This window comes from Ammodytes marinus, assembly GCF_949987685.1.
Source record: "Ammodytes marinus genome assembly, chromosome: 9".
Taxonomy (NCBI): Eukaryota; Metazoa; Chordata; class Actinopteri; order Uranoscopiformes; family Ammodytidae; genus Ammodytes; species Ammodytes marinus.
The window spans coordinates 23903736-23921259 of NC_137213.1; the positions used below are offsets into that span (position 1 = coordinate 23903736).

Genomic DNA, 17524 nt, shown 5'->3' on the forward strand with positions numbered 1-17524 from the left:
GATGATCATACCTGACTAGTCACACCAATACACGTGTGTTTTGTTAAATACCAAGTGTTGAAATCAACATAGTTGTTCAAGGTCAGAACTTATAAAGTGGTGAAATTGAGATAGTGTTGACCTTGAATTTATTTAAATCTTTTGAAAGAGACAAACCAGGTCATCACTTTATTTAAGGGCAACAAACATGATGAAGTCATGAAAAATGAATGCTTATTTCATCATGATTTCAACACTTGGTATTTAACCAATGAATGTGACATGATCATCCGTAATAACTCAAAGATCATGATGAATCACATACCTTACTTGGTGCATTAACTAATGTATTGTTCCTGTGTTAAACCATGCATGAGAGACCATACATCCTAGTAAAATACTGATAGTTCATGAAGTACTATATCAATGAATTCATGCAAGCATTTTCATACATGAATTCAGTCATGAATTCATGACAATTCATGTACCATTAATATAAAGTATTACCAAGTAGTATCATTATTTGCTGTGGATGCAGATTTTTAACTGCAGAAAAGCCATGTTCTAATTAGTAATCAAAAAGACAAACATACAAGACAAATAAATAAATAAATAGATTTTATATTCTAGTAACAACCACCTGTTGCATCAATGCTATGCTGAAATGAATTGAACAAGTATTATTGTGACTTCAGCCACCTACAGCCTCCACCTACACATATAAAGTGAGGTTTGCTGCAGTGCAGAATCATTTTGTGGATACTGTAGCACACTGTGGCCTCTGGCTGGGGCAGATTAATCATAAAATACGACCAGGCTTGGACCCATTTGAAGGCATCTGAATGAGGTGTTTAAAGTTACATTGTAGCAGCTTCATTCAGAGAGAATTTAAATGAATGTTGGTCCTTGCATATGGAGGGGACCAAGAAATGTCCCTGTAGTAAAAGAAAAACAAATCATTGTTATTGATAATGTGCTAATTTATGTCAGTGAATTAATTAGCGTGCTTCTATGTTGGCTTTTTTACTGCCTCGGGTTGACACTCTAGATCAGGGGTGGCCAACCAGTCAGAGACAAAGAGCCACATTTTTTACTGTGTTACTGCAAAGAGCCACATCGTACACACGGGTACACACAGTGGCGATTCCAGGAAATTTTGACTGGGGGTGGCCAAGGTGGGCCACAGAGTTAGAGTGGGGTGGCCATCGCACCCCTGAATGAATAGCATGTGATATGCTGTACAACCAATTCAAAGATGATTTATAATCCCAAATGCCCAAATCATGTTAGTATCCATTGTAATGTTTGTCAGAAAACTAAACCCCTGAAGGGGGGTCTGGGGGCATCCCCCCCCAGAAGATTTTTTTTGTGTTTTTAACATGTAATCTAAGCATTCTGGTGCATTCTGGCGAAGATAATAAAGGAAAAAGTCAATATTTATTTCAGCTCAGATGAATAGTAAAATTAGCAAGACAACATAACTTGCTAGCAGCCAGATGCCTAACAACTGCACAGAGGGACGGATGACCACTAGCTTTTGACCAAATATCTTGCTAAAAAAAATAAACCTTTATTTATGAAAGTCTGCCCTTGCTAAGAACATGTTACACTCGCTAACTACAAACTTTAATTTTTTTATTCAGATTTCAAAAATCTGCTGGGACACGTGCCTATACACATGCATGGGTGGCACGCATGTCACAAGCACACTTATGCTGTTTTCAAGACCTTTGCTGACCAGAGACCAGTTCTAGTGGCCACAGTCCTACCATTAATTTAGTAATTGAAAATTGCAAATTGATCTCATATCAGTGGATTGGAGTGTTTGTGTGATGAACTTGGCAACTACCTATCAAAAAAAGTTAAGAAAGAAAAAAAAATACATATCATCTCTGAACTAGGATACATATCAGGAAAAAAATGTAATTAAAAAAATAAAATGAAAATAAAAAATAACATTTGAACTGGGGGGGGGGCACTGGGGTGGCCAGTAAGATTTCAAGGGGGGGGGCGTTTTTATTTTCGCGGGGAGCTTGCACATGCATGCACAAGCATTATTTATTATAAAAAAAAAAAAAAAAACAGGGGGCCCTACACTAGGACTTGAAACGGGCCCCCAGATCGTTAAGGCCGCCCCTGTGATAATGACAGGACTGGACTCCTACAGTACTAAAGACGACAGGGCAGTCATTTTCAACAATGAACATTGTGTGCACTGCCTCACACACAAACTCTCAGTTCAAACAAGTCCACAAACAAAAATATAACAATTTAAAATAGCGTTTTTCTCTTACTATGCATGTTGCTTTGTGGGACTTACTTTTAGCATGGAGAGAGCTGAAGTGGCGCCGAAGATTTGAAGCCTTGAAATGCGCAAATGACACCTGGCATATAAGGCAGAATGGCCTGCCATAACGTTCAACAAAAAATATGAACTCTCCCACTCTGTTTCGGAGCGAACTTGACACAAATAGTTTACTCACGGAAAACTCCCTCCAAGCTGAGCGGGCAGTTTTATGTTGCGTCCGCACCAAACGTTTGCGAACGTTATGTTGCGTCCTCAATTAAACATTTGCGAACAGGCATACACATAGGGCCTACACATTAATAAAATAAAAAATTAAATAATAGACATGTAAAACGAACGTAAGAGCCGCATGAAACGTTTGCGAACATGCACACACATAGGCCCACACAAAAAAAAAGTATAAAAAAAAAAATTATAATCACATAATTTGATATGAACTGAAGAGCCGCACGAAGCTGGGCAAAGAGCCGCATGCGGCTCGCGAGCCGCGGGTTGGCCACCCCTGCTCTAGATGCACACTGTTTGTGGTGCGTGTTGACAAAAGCATGGCATTAAATTAGCTCTCACGGTCCTGGTGACAGCAGGTGCTTTCCACTTCGGATTTGCACTGACTGGTTGAACCTTTTCCCTCGACACCTGTATGCTGTAAATAAAACAGCAACTCATCCAGCCCCTGTGGGTCGTTTGTTATGTTTTCACATGGCGTCTTTTGCTTTGAATTACTTTATTTTCATTTTGCGCTTTAACTCTGGCCGGATCCTGATCCAATGTGCTCTCATCAGGGACCACCTTTATGTTGATCTACTATGAGTAACTGGCCCGAATTGAGTAGGCTATATAATTTTAATCCGCCTCTGCACCAACCTTTGACTTGGACTTTGACTCACAATTTCAGGTTGGTCTTATTAAAATGGAGTTCAGGGAAATGTAGGAGATTAGTGTGAAAACAACAATTCAAAGTGCTTAACAAAAGGCATAGACAAGATATATTTTAAAAAGAAAATTGCAATTAGGCGCAAAAATAAGTGGGAGATATAAACCAGTTGAACTTGATTAAAAAGTATTAAAGCTGGGGTATATGATTTCTGATTGGTTAAAGTTAACATGAGCTGACACTTTGACCAATCAGAGCGAGGCTCCGATTCTCTCTTCTCTCGTGTCAGGGAGGGACCATAGGGGAGGGACCAAAGAGAACAAGTGGAGCGGTTGAGGTACTTGGATTCGAATCTCTATCCCAACTGCCATTTTCTCCCCAAATCCTCCACCCCAGCTTAAAACAGGACAATAGGATTTCCAAGGCAGTAACAATACAGTGCAAGTTGAGAAGGAATAGTCTGTTTTATGATAATAATAATAATAATAATAGTAGCAAACGTTAAAAAAATAATCAATTTAAAAGAACTGAGAGTTAAGAATTTCTAGATCGAAGTATGCAAAGCGGCACAGTGAAATTATAACATTTTCATAAAAAAATTACTTTAAGCCTGGTAAACCCAAATCCACAATATCCTTCTAACTATGTAATTTCAGTAATTAGTTGCATAATAGTAAGCATCTGAATATATATATATATATATATATATATATATATACATATATATATATATATATATATATATATATATATATATATATATATATATATATATATATATTTCTTTAAGATTTATTTTTGGAGCATTTTCGCTTTTATTAGATCGAGAGACCAATTGAGGGGTGACCCTCATTTACAATGATGTCGAGTTCAAAGCAAATTCAAAGGAAAAACAACAATGCAGAGAACGAAGCCGTATCTGCCCCCCCCCCCCCCCCCCCCCCCCCACATAATAAGTGTTTTGAACCAATCACTGCAGTTCTCGGCCCGAATGCTCAAATAAAAACACTGTTGCCATGGAGACCATTCAGTATGGCCAGGCCCACACAGTCCAGTCAAACAGACTTTAGACAGTCAAAACAATTTCTATACGTTTTTATAATATTTAGGAACAGTTCTTTTCAATCAGATTTTTGTAGTAGCTTATTGAGACACCCAACTTTGATATCGTATATTGATTTTTACTTTTATTGACCAGGTTTCCAGATGCTTTAACTGTGAATACACTAAAAATCCAAATTCAATGAGTGTCCGAGCACAGACCTTTCTCTTTAATGAAAGAAATCCGACATCTCGGATTTAAGTTTCAAATCATGTTTCTCCGTACAGTGTCATATGTTTATTGCATGGCCTGTAGGATTTACTCATCCCGCTCTGCCTGGTGATTAATGTGGATGAGCAAGAGCACAAGCTAGATGAGATTTTTCCTGCGCCCAATTACCTTTTTCAACATTAAGGATTAAAGAGTAATATTTACTTGCCCTTTTCGTGGCTTTGGTTGCACTCTTGGGCGCACCCCTCAAGGCGTGTTTGACTATTCTTGGCCCCAAAGCTCATAGTTGCTTTGCTTGCATGAGGTCAGTGATGTCCAACACACACACACATATACACACACACACACACACACACACACACACACACACACACACACACACACACACACACAAACCTCCTAAAACAAATCATGCAAAGCACCGGTTACATGCAGGACTGCTTTGTGCAATAAGCTACTTACAATCTATGCAACAGCAAAGACTGGATGAGAAGTTAATCCTCCCTCCCTCACTCTGTCTATTCATGTGTGTCAGACTTTCTCTATCTCTCTGTGATTCAGTGTCTCTCTGCTTTATTTCATCTACAGTATATTTAATCTTTTTCTGTTTTTGCACATGATCTTGAAACACAGTGCAACAGGTAGTTGATTCCTTTCTCTATGTGTTGGTTCCTTCATCTATGTCAATTGTCTACTCTTCCAGCATTTAGAGCAGGGGATCACCTCAGTGCAGGTTTTCTGCCAGACGAAAGGTGCGTGAGGTCAACAGAAGTTAATTACAACTAATCTGAAACAGTGCATACAGGCACGTGGCCAAACTCTGCCAAGCTCAGCACACCACTTCAGGAGGACACAGAAATGTGAACGCAATCAGGGTAAACCTTCAACACTCAGAGCACGGGCTCAGGTCGCTGGTGTGCTAGTCCTACCTCTCAGTGGAGGCATGGATTATAAAGAGCAATACGCATGGCTTGTCACAGCTTTTTGTCGATATCCCATGCTTTTCTCTCTCTGTGGCTCTCTTCTGCAGTGAGTGTGGACATTGGGATGCACAGAAGGCTGGTTGACACGGTGCATGGTACAGCAAGGCTTATCTAGGGGTGAATATCCGCCCCAGCCCTATAGCCTGCCTGTCCCCATTTTTTCCCTCCCAGCGCCATCTGCGCAGCGGCCAAAGCGGAAACCAGATTATCCCATGAACGCGTCATCCAGAATCAATAGCCACTCCACTCATGCCTCCTTATGTTCCATGTTGCTTTTATTTTTGGGATTGTGGTTTAAAATGAAGTATTAGATAGAGCTATATTTGGAGCAAATAGGCCTACATGTGTTTATTCATTGTTTTTTTGGGTTCTAAAGACAGCATTAGCATTTTGTAAAAGCCCTCGGAAGCCCTTCTTCACCAATGCATTGGCAGAGATCTGAAAGTCAAAGGTGAAGGGCAGTTTATAATACGAAGCTGCACAAACCGCAGCCAACCCAAACCATATTCATAGTGCTGATAGTGGCATCTTCCTTTGTGTGAAACCTTGTACTTCCTTTGTGTGAAACCTTGTAGCGAGTTTCTTGCTCATGTTGGCTAACAATGCTGAGGCGCCAGTAGGCCAACTGTTTCCAGAATTGTATTTCAATGTGTATGTGTGTGTGTGTGTGTGTGTGTGTGTGTGTGTGTGTGTGTGTGTGTGTGTGTGTGTGTGTGTGTGTGTGTGTGTGTGTGTGTGTGTGTGTGTGTGTGTGTGTGTGTCCTCACTCCTTCCATGTGCGACCTTAAGCTGAATGCCATATCTCACACATGGCATTCAGTGTGTCCTTCAGGTTGTTGACAGGGTTTTGAGTTTTGAGAACATATACACACACGCACACACACACACACACACACACACACACACACACACACACACACACACACACACACACACATTTTAATTCTTTATTTGAGTCCACCAATCACATTACAACAGACAGGATTCAAATATTTCCAGAAATGAGATAGGACAGTGTTCAAGGGAATAAAAAACATCTCCTGCGCCACACTGCCAGGCTGCCTGTCACCGCTGATATGGAGCAGAACTTTGACAGCTGTTTGGATGTCCTGCTGGAGAGCCCTGCCAGCCTTAACCCAGTGAAAACAAGATGGTGGACATGCCCCAAGCTGCCAAAGATCAACACCACCTGTTTGCTTTGATAGCCCAGTTCACTTAGTTTGGACAGAATGAGCTGGTACTTCATGATTTTATCACTAAAGGCAATGTCCATGTACAGATCGTACACACAGCCTACTTCAAGCAGCAGCACCTGCCTACTGGCTCTGTCCAGAAACACAACATCCGGGGTGTTAGGGATGTTACAGAACACATCAGTAGAGCTGTTGAACCACTCCGGCATAATACGAGAATGTTTGTACATGGTCACATTTTCTGCCAATACTTTCTTTACAGCGCTAGCTATCAGATCGACAATTCGGTCGTGGCGTGCAATATAAAGTCCTTTGTACATAGTACAGCCATTTACAATATGAGCAACAGATTCAAGTTGATGGTCTGAGTGCATTATACAGTATGGATGGTTGTGTGCAGGGTACCATAGTGCCAGGTTGTATTTAGTAGGTAGCACCTGCAGTCTGGCTTTAGCTGTGAAGCAGAGGATGTCCTCACCGACAGCAGCATTTGTGTACATGGAGTGTGAAGCAGAGTGGTTGGCAAAGTCCAGGGGCCTGTTTCAGGTAGCTGGTTTTGAGGCAACCCGGAGTTTGTTCGCTCTGAGTTGGTGGAAACTCTGGGTTTTCCGTTTCAGGTAGCAGGTTCAATGCAACCGAGAGTCAGTTACTGCGGCAACATACGCCGTGGGTCTAACCTGCTGGATAGGTGGTTAGACCTACCCTGAGTTTGTTTTCACTTTACGCTGCAGCTCCGACTGAAGAAGGAGTGTCACTGTCACACGCGTCCCTGTACAGTTTGAAGCAAAATCACTCCACAGAAATCTCCATCGGGATGTTTTTATCATTTCCTGATGATTTTACGTTTGACCGATCATTTATCTGATCAGTAGCCTTGTTCTCAGCCCTCGGTCCGTTCATAAAGGCGGCCACCTTACACATCGTGACATGCTCTACATTCAGATTAATAAACATATTTGTATTGTATGCTTTTTAACGTCTGTGCCACTGAACAGATTTATGTCAGGTGGATTCATGTAACGCTGCGGCTGCACGCGATTGTTACTGTTCACTTGTGCGATCCTAAAGTCACAGACGAGCCCTTTTATATTCATATTATAGCCTAATATGAATATAAAAATTATATAAATAATTATATAATAATTTAAACTGTGATCACTTGAGGAAAATGGATCTGATAATAAATCAATCAGGCTCTTCAATGGAAACTGTCACCTTATGTGTCAGACGTTAATGTCTTTCACTCCCCATTTAAAAGAAGCGACAGTCTGTTTACTGCACAGTGGGCTATTAGGCTACAGCTTCCCAAATACAGCGAATATAAAACACTGTCAGAAATGCTGTGCCGCGCCAGCTTTATTACTTTACTGCTGATATGCGTAACTTTTTAAAATAGACTATGGCTTCTCATACGGAAGCGAAATGATTGCTCTGTTTTTTTCTGAATTGCCGAGGAGATTAGATCAGAGTTATGTGACAATATACCCGTTAATTCTTCTCCATAGGCTACCATAAACTCATTCGTTAATATTTCTAACTCCAGTGGGAGGAGCGGAGAAGTTTTTTTTTCTTTTTTTGAGAAGTGGAGAAGTGGGAGGATCACGCATTTGTTTCTTCTGTTTCCATGGTGAATCATGTTATCAGCGATCCATTGACGATGGCTTTTATGCACACGCTCCACCCAGAGTGAACACGCTCAGAGTTGATTAACCCAACGCTGATCCACTGTTCTGTAACCGAAAACCCAGAGTTGCTTATCAACCCTGCGCTCTGAGTTAACCAACTCAGAGCGTATGATTAAACCCAGAGTATGTAAAACCAGCTACCTGAAACAGGCCCCAGGCATGCTAGCTTCCCCTGCATTCTGAGTCCAGTCCAGTGTTGTTTGGTCTCTGCTTGCTTTACGTGGAGGAGGAGTCTCCTAGCTGTTGTGTTCTGTAGTGTGTGTTTTTCCTCATTGTAATTGACAGTAGCCTTGACTGTTACAGATGAGTCTGTGACAACTGCATCAGATGGCTGTGGTGCTGTGTGTGAGTTATGTTGTGTCCATTCCAGTTTAACTGTCATTCTGTTGCACAGATCATTTAGGTCCGGCCAGTCCGACCGGACTCCAAAGCTTGCAGCCTGTGTGTCCAGTTTCCCGCTCCTCTTCCTACTGAAGCCCAGGAAGCTGTCCTGGCCTGCTGGGGCCAGGGGCACCTTCCTCTTCCCGAGGTCCAGCAGCAGGGAGGCTCTGGCTAGCTCTCTGACTGTGGCATTGTCATTGTTGAGCATTCGGATGAGGTGTGACAGCCTGGTGGCAGTGTATACCCATTCCACGTTTGGGACACCCAACCCCCCCTCTTTATGTGAGAGGAAGATGATGTCTCTGGTAGAATGAGAATTCAGCCCTAGCCATTTCCTGACAGCCTGGACTGTTTTATTGTTCATGTCCCGTAGGACATTTTGTGGTATGTGGATGTTTGCAAAGAGGTGTTGCATCTTTGCCAGGGCCACCTGTCTGATAGCGTCCAGTTTCATGACCACACACACACACACACACACACACACACACACACACACACACACAAATATATATTTAAGCAATAGCTCACGACAGGCTGTGGAATGTGCTCATTATGCCACAGTTGTGGCCATCACGTTGCTGAAGTGTGTTTGGCCTTCAATTTGTGTTTAACATTCTTCTGTCAGTGTAATAACTGCCATGAGTTAAACCGTCATGAGAACTCGATTGTACAAGACCAATTAGTGACCATGCCAAGCTACTGAGCTTTATTTTCAATCACTTTGCTATTGACCAAAATTGTGTACAATTGTGAAACACTAATAATACTTTGTGGCAAACCTCTTATAATATGTCTGTGTGGTGAACGAAGCAAAAAATAATGAGGGGAGGGCGGGTTAATAGCTAATAGTTAGCTAATCAAGCTCCAGCACTGCACCAGATAGCCCAGATGAGTCATTACCTCACCACGCCTCTGCAACAAAACATTTGCGCAAGGTGCCACTTTTAAATTGCCCATGAGAAATAAGTCTTTAAATAAACTAAAAATGTAAAATGAGGATCTGCATGAGATTTCTGACTTCCTTGAGATTTGAAAAACACGGAACACAGAGTGTAGTCCTGTGATATAATAATATAGAAAACATACCATTGGCAGCATGCTGTGTCAGTATTGATTGCTAGGTTTGTTTTTAATGTTGTCTTATGTCATTGTTATTCTGCCCTTCCCGGGAATCAGACAGCAATGTCTGTGCCATGCTTTTGTTCGGTTCGGCAGGTCAGGCAGCCCAGGAACAAGAGGTTTATAGTGAATTGGTTTTTCTTAATCTCAAGAGAGAAAGAGACAGATAAACACACACGGTGTAGCCTACAGTGGGGGCAGGGAGGATTTCCTGTGATGGCCAATATATTTAAATTATCATTTATTCCATGTTGCGGCCAGTTAATGAAAATGTCCCAGGCTCCTGATATAATATACAAAGCCTATATATTTTAAAATGTAGTTTAGTTTTCAGAGCTGTTTCTAGAAACTCTCCTTTCCACACCTACTGTTTGCTGAATCATAGACGTTGGTATAGAGTGTGACCTCTTGAGACTTTCAATAATCCTGGATCAGTCCTCGTTGAAGCTGCCATGAAGCAGAACATCAGTGTGGCCTGTCATGACCCGGGCTGCTTCAACAATGGCCACAGTGTCCATACCACATGTCATGGATGTCATGGATAACCCTTCGTCAAGGAGCTTCAGCCATCTTTTTTTCATCTGGACTAAGGATTAGTGTAATGCTCTTGCCCAGCGAAGGTGCAACATGGAGGACTGTAAGCCCCATATGGTCCAAAAACCTTGGGCAGATCTGCTGAATGTGTGCTCGAAACCTCAAAATCGAGGCAGCTGTACACATCCCACCTTTACTCAGATATATCAGAGAAAATAACAGAGAAGTCAGTGAAGATACTTTCTGTATCCAGAGCCCACTTCCTGTCAATAAGAAGCAAATAAGCATTTTACTGTGCAAGGAAATAATTTTTTTTACATTGCTCATCAAAAAAACATTGATGTATCGATTAATTATGTATTCATAATTTACGTTTTAATTCAGCACAATGTTATACCAACTATCTGTCCGTCTAACGTGTCCAAGATAATTAACGGGGGGAGGAGAGATCACATAACTTGTGACTCCTCTTTCACAGGCCATAATAATAGGTCACTAGTAGATAAATAATTAAAGCTGCACTGAACTATGTAATTTTGGTTGTGTCAGAGACTGAGTAGTGAACATTTTCTAAGGTATATTCTCATAAGTGAATTAACAAACTGTCTTAACAGGAAAATTGGATACCTTGAAAACTGTTTGAAGTTAGAAAAGCTACCCGAAAAGTAACTGTTTTACTGTTGTTGTTCACAGCAGTATATCAGTATATTATGACATTGTTTGTAGTGACGCACCCAGGGAGAATCCTTCCCTACTCTGAAGTTCCTCTCAACTCCACCAGTTGTTTAGTGTCTTCCCGCTCATTGTTTTGATTGTCCAGAACCCATTGTATACAACCTGTCCTGCCCCAAACAGCATAAAGGCGAAGTAAGCAAATAACTGATAAAAATGTAGCAGCATAACAGCCAGATATTTTCATCAGGACTCGGTGGGGACCAGTAACAGAGCTTAAAGGTAGAGAAAGCGATTCTGGAGATCACTTTTTGTCAAAATAATATTTTGTCAGAATCAGTGAGTATCTCCTCACGATCTGCTGCCTATCTGTACTGTGTGCGCGCTGAAGAAAAAATCTGTTCATAAAAAGCCTATAGGCTCTGTTAACTAGTAAGTCAACAAAGGGTAGGCTATGTAAACAAAGGGACCCACCTTAGCTAGCAACATGCCCATTTACAGAGCCTAGGCTGTGGATTTTTTATTCAGCACACACAATACGGACCGTTGGGAGATATTCAATGATTTTGAACTTGTGTATGATAATGTGTTTTTATCTGTCACTGGATGTGATTTATTACAAAACACTAATTATTTTAATTTAGCCCTTTACCATCTACCGTTTATCCTATGCAGTGCAATTAAATACACAACATATGAGAAATGACCCAAAGTAAAGGATCAAAAATTAAATTTTTAAACTTCAAAATAATCAGCAGATGATTCAGAAACTGATTTTAATCATTTGGCCTGAGATAAAAAGAAATGTTGTCATGTCATTTTCTCCATTTTTGATCTCCTGGCCGCAGTTTCTGGAGTAAATTTTGCACCAGACCTCTTGACATACAACCCAGCAAATTTCAAACCCGTTCCTTATTGTTCTGCCATTTCCCAGACAAGTGATGTGCTGTTTTGCTGTCAACACACATCAGCTGTATTTATGTACTTCGCCACTTATTTATGAAGTTCAGATTTTCCTAGCTGGAAGTCATCTAATCCCTGACCAGTGCATGGCAAGCCACTTAGTTATCACTGCTGCATCTACACTATTTGCCCAGTATACTGAAGGGGGAAAGGTTTATTTACACTTTTCTTTTTGGTGCAGCAATTCACAATATCACCATAACAGCAAATGCAGGTCAAGCCAAAACAAACAAAACTAGAAAGCTGGGTCAATTATAAGAGCTTTTACAGTATGTTTGATAGAGAGGAAAAACGTGGGGGATGGAATAATTATACTTTGCACGTCTATCCATTTGCAGCAGTCTGTTATATGTGTGATGAGAATTCAAATCATAGGGGTGGGTAATCACATCCCTGCTAATAAGGGCCACTTGCTTCTGCTTCATGCAATAATAATTTCATTTCAAGGTTCAAGATTCAAAGATTCCAAGTGTTTATTGTCATATGCACAATAAGAAACTTGTTCTCAGTCATACAATGAAATTCTTCCTTTGTTTTCCACAGACTGAATGCCAAGAAAGAAACATGAAAATATGCAATATACAAGTAAAATAGAAAAAGGAGCAACAATACAGAATATACAATTTATATGAAAATATGCAATATACAAGGCAAATAGAAGAGCAGCAACTAGGTAAAACAACAAATTTGAGTTAAAATAAACTAAAATGGAATTGTGCAAATCCAAGAAAGTGTGCCGTTGTGCATAACCAAAATGTAAAAATGTAAACAGTGGTGGCAGTCCAGAGCCCTGTTTCAGGTAGCAGGTTTTACAAACTCTGGGTTTAATCCTGCGCAACTCTGGGTTTTCGGTTTCAGAACAGTGGATCAGCGTTGGGTCAATCAACTCTGAGCGTGTTCACTCTGGGTTGATCGCGTGTGTAAAAGCCATAGTCAATGGATCGCTGATAACATGATTCACCATGGAAACAGAAGAAACAAATGCTTGATTTTTTTTGTCCAAAAAGTGTCATGACTTTAAGATATCTCTTTTAGTCGTAATCGCACCTAGCACATGCCCCTTAGTTATGTGCAAATTCCCATCACACTCACTCCAGTCCAAAGTGGCTTTATTTCTTGTTCAAGGATGTCATTTTTGTGGCAGCATGGTAATAAAAAAAACTCAATCATTTTTTAAAGGCCTCTACAGGGAGGAAATTATTCGCATTTTCAACCAATTTCATTTTTTCCAATCAGGTGTTCAGAGATCTTTTCTGAACCAATTTCATACTTGTAGTCCATCACTTATGGGTAAATGGATGGTCCACTATCACACACAGACCAAATAAACATATACCTTTCCCTCCTTGTTTTCACACTTTTCTGCATCTTTCAAAACTGTGTCAGTCGTCGCAGACTGAAAAATAAGATTAGATATGTTTAGAATGTGCAAACATTGAGCAGAAAGGAGATTCAGGCAATCTGCTGTGCGTTTCAGGGATGATGATGATGACAGGTTGGATGGTCAGGGTGAGGCTCAGTGCAGGGCAGGCGGTGGCTGCACGGAGAGATTGAGCAGCCCTGTCCCAACACTTGCCAAGTCAAACAAGATTACAATTTGAGTAGGGAGCAAAATCTTGGACCAAGTAAATATTTCTCTATATGCTTTCTCTGGCTCCACCTTTTTGCTCTATGCTGCCATTTCAACGTCTTCCCACACTTTGCCACACATCTTCCTGAATTGTCTGCATTAAAAGGAGTGCCTTTTGTGTATATAAATAAAAACATATGCTGTTTCAAAAAAATACATATACAGAGAAGGTTACCATGCCAGTGCAAACATCTCTGGGCATGAGGACAGCTCAAAACATTCAATTTAAATGCAAATAACTGTCCTGTGTGGTTATTATGTTTATGAGTGTTGCAGTACGTTTGGTCTCATCTGACTATGCATGGCTTTTGGCAAGGATTGGAGGAAGGTGCTCTGTGCAGATGAGATCAAAATTGAAGTTGTTGGCCTTAATGCAAAATGCAAAGTGTGGTGGAAAACTAACACTGCAAATCATATACACACCATCCCACCATGAAACATGGTGGTGGCAGCATCATGCTATGGGGATGCTTTTCATCAGCAGGTAGAGGGAAGCTGCTTAGAGTTGATGGGAAGATGGATGGAGCCAAATACAGGGCATAAAACCTGTTAGAGTCTGCAAAAGACTTGAGACTGGGCCAGAGGTTCACCTTCCGGAAGGACAACTACCCTAAACGTACAGCCAGATTTACAATGGAATGGTTTAAATCAAAGCATAGGCATGTGTTTGAATGGCCCAGTCAAAGTCCAGACCTAAAAACAATTGAGAATATTGAGAAAGACTTCAAAATTGCTGTTGACAGACGCTCTCCATCCAATCTTATGCTCAATCTGTAGTTCAAGCTATTTTGCAAAGAAGAATGGGCAATAAATATCAGTCTGTAGATGTGCAAAGCTGGGAGAGAAATACTCCAATAGATTTGCAGCTGTAATTACAGCGATAAGTGGTTCTACAAAGCATTGACTCAGGGGGCTGAATACTTTTGCACGCCACACTTTTCTGTTTTTTATTTATAAAAAAAAAATGTAAAACCACGTTTCATTTTCATTCCACTTCACAATGTTGCGCCACCTTGTGTTGGTGTATCACATAAAATCCAATTAAAATAAATGTACGTATGTGGTTGTAACGTGACAAAATGTGGAACATTTCAAGGGGTATGAATACTTTTGCAAGCCACTGTAACAGAGCCTGTCCTACTCTGATTTACTCTGCAGAGGTAGAATGTGACAAGAGGTCCTACATAGTGACAGCTGCCCTTTATTTTGCCTGATTTTATTACATTTTAATGCATTGTCTGACGGTGTTGACAAACTTAGAAACCTTGTAAAACATGAATGTGTTGTAGAAAAACAATTTTCTATTCATATGGGAGATTATTAAGTGTTGCTTTTGATAACATAAAAAGTGTCATATATTTGACATAATAAATATATGACAAAATGTATCCCCTTAAATGATACATTTAAATTTAAGGGGATAATTGTGTTCCAGACATGATATTATCAATCCCTAATAACATCTACAATTTTAAATATTTTTATTTTTAAACATAACAGCAGTTACCATTGCAAGACGGTCTTTTGTCCCGCTTCTCAAGAATCACTGATATTTGCTTTCCTGCGGCTAAATTGTGCAAATCAGTACCACTTTTTTCTCTGCTTCATTAATGCTTGGAGAGAAATTAAAGACTAAATGAGTACGCTGAATATCTGCTACATAGAGCATGCCAATGAGCTGACATTTGTATTCAGTCTGCCTCTTCAATCACTTTTGTATTCAAAACTGAAAATTGAAGTACAAACAAAGGCAGCAAGCTCTTTAGAAGTGGTCTCAAAAAGTCCTTCTCGATTTCTAACATTAAACTCTCCCTCCCTCATGTTTTTTCATCTGCTTCCCCTCTGTGTCTCAGTTTGATGTCAGGTCTAGCTGCCCTGGATGCCAAGTGCTCCAGCCGCCTGGGCATCATGACCATCTCCTACTACCTTTGGACCACCTTTGTTGCCGTGGTAGTGGGCATCCTCATGGTCTACATCATCCACCCGGGCGGAGCCGCTCAGAAGGAGGGCAACGAGGAAAACGCCAAGCCAATGACCAGCTCTGCTGATGCTCTGCTGGATCTCATTCGGTAAGAGACAGCCACCTTTCCCCTGTTACACTGCTCAGTATCGCTTAGCTGAGTATAGCATCTCATCATCTGGATGCAAGGGGCATGAGTAACGTTCACAGAACCACCTTTTCACACTCACAAGATGTAAAAGTTAGTCAGATTTTTTACAAATTCATATGATATAATTTAAAATAAAGTAAAAAGAAAATGCATAAAAATATGGTCTCATTTCACTTCAAATTTGCAAATACAAGGAACAGATATGGACTACAGCATTTTTGAAAGCAGACAGAAGAAAGAAATTAATTCTAGACACTCAGAGTAAATATAATTGTAATTCAAAACACCTTAACCCTTGTGCCACCCTTACTTTTTTGTTACACTTGACACCCTCGCGGCCACAAGAAGCCACTCCCAATTAACTTCCATAAAAACCTCATACAATAATGTTTTTTTTTACTTTTTTTTTTACAAACATTTACCCCACTTGTGCTCTGTACATACATATTTAATATTAGTTGATTTCCATTTGCTTTTAATGCTTAAAATGATTGTTTTTGTGTCAAAGTCAGTATTTTTTTCCCCCTAAAAACAAAGATTTTTTTTTTATATATATATAATAGATGCAGAGTTGATTTTTTTAAGTGGAATAACTAGAGTCTAGGGCATATGAATGATTTACACAAAAAAAATTTTTGAGGCATGTTTAGTTTTTGCGCATGCTCAGATGCAAATAAATTGTTACACTTGAGACCCTCGCGGCCACAAGAAGCCACTCCCAATTAACTGCCATGAAAACACTATACAATAATGTTTTTTTTTACTTTTTTTTTTATAAACCATTTACCCCACTTGTGCTCTGTACATTCATATTTGATATTCATTGATTTTTCATTGTTTTTTACCCTTTTCAGGCTAGTTTTTGTGATGAAATGACACTTTTTCTATATATCAAAATGATAATAGCTGAACCCTTTCCATACAATAGATGCAAGATGGATTTTTTTGTGTGGATGTTTACGAGATAGGATCTATTAATGATCAACAAAAAGATTGACATTCTTGCATTTTTAGTTTTTGAGAAACAACAACATTTATATCACAAAAAACATAAATCGAACAGTAGAACAGGCTAGAATAGATATATATGCAGCTAAAAGGTGCTATTTTGGGGCTTTCAGGTGGCTGCTCACCCAAAAGTTCACTGACACTCCCAAAAGTGTGTGTGTGTGTGTGTGTGTGTGCGCGCGCGTTTGTGAGTGCGTGAGCATGAGTGAGTGTGTGTGTGTGCGTTTGTGTGTGAGCATGAGTGAGTGTGTGTGTGTGTGTGTTTGTTTGTGTGTGAGAGAGAGAGCGAGAGTGAGAAAAAGACATTCAATGGAAGAGGAACACACTTGGCTGGCAATTTTTGCAAATGTGTCTGTGACATTGGTAATGCTTGGCCATGCTGTAAATGAGCAGTGTGCCCTACACCCATACTTAAAACATTGGTCAATGTTGCACCTGTGTAAACAAACCCAGACTTTCCCAGACTTTTGTTTTCACTTCATCGGCATCTTTGTAGCGCTGCAAGATGCAGGAGTGCGCATCACTTCAAAGAGTATTTACGAAGGATTTTGCATTATCAAAGAGGCTCTGAGCTGTTCTTCATTCTTATCCACATGAATACAATCTATATAAACTACTAAAAATTATTTGTTTTACCACAACAAATGTGGCCTTATTACGCACACACACACACACACACACACACACACACACACACACACACACACACACACACACACACACACACACACACACACACACACACACACACACACACACACACACACACACACAGTTTTGGGAGAGTCTCAGTGAACTTTTGTGCATGCTG

The 17524-nt window shown here is 40.2% G+C and overlaps 1 protein-coding gene across 2 annotated transcripts in view; it reads left to right on the forward strand.

The window, feature by feature from the left end:
* slc1a7a (solute carrier family 1 member 7a) overlaps positions 1 to 17524 on the forward strand; it is a gene marked incomplete at both ends in the record, with an annotated part of 51513 nt that overhangs the window by 6070 nt on the left and 27919 nt on the right. For both annotated transcript variants that reach the window (XM_080034649.1, XM_080034650.1), the window contains one exon: positions 15448 to 15663. In XM_080034649.1, coding sequence (XP_079890775.1) covers positions 15448 to 15663 — 216 coding nt within the window. The remainder of the gene's footprint in view (positions 1 to 15447; positions 15664 to 17524) is intronic.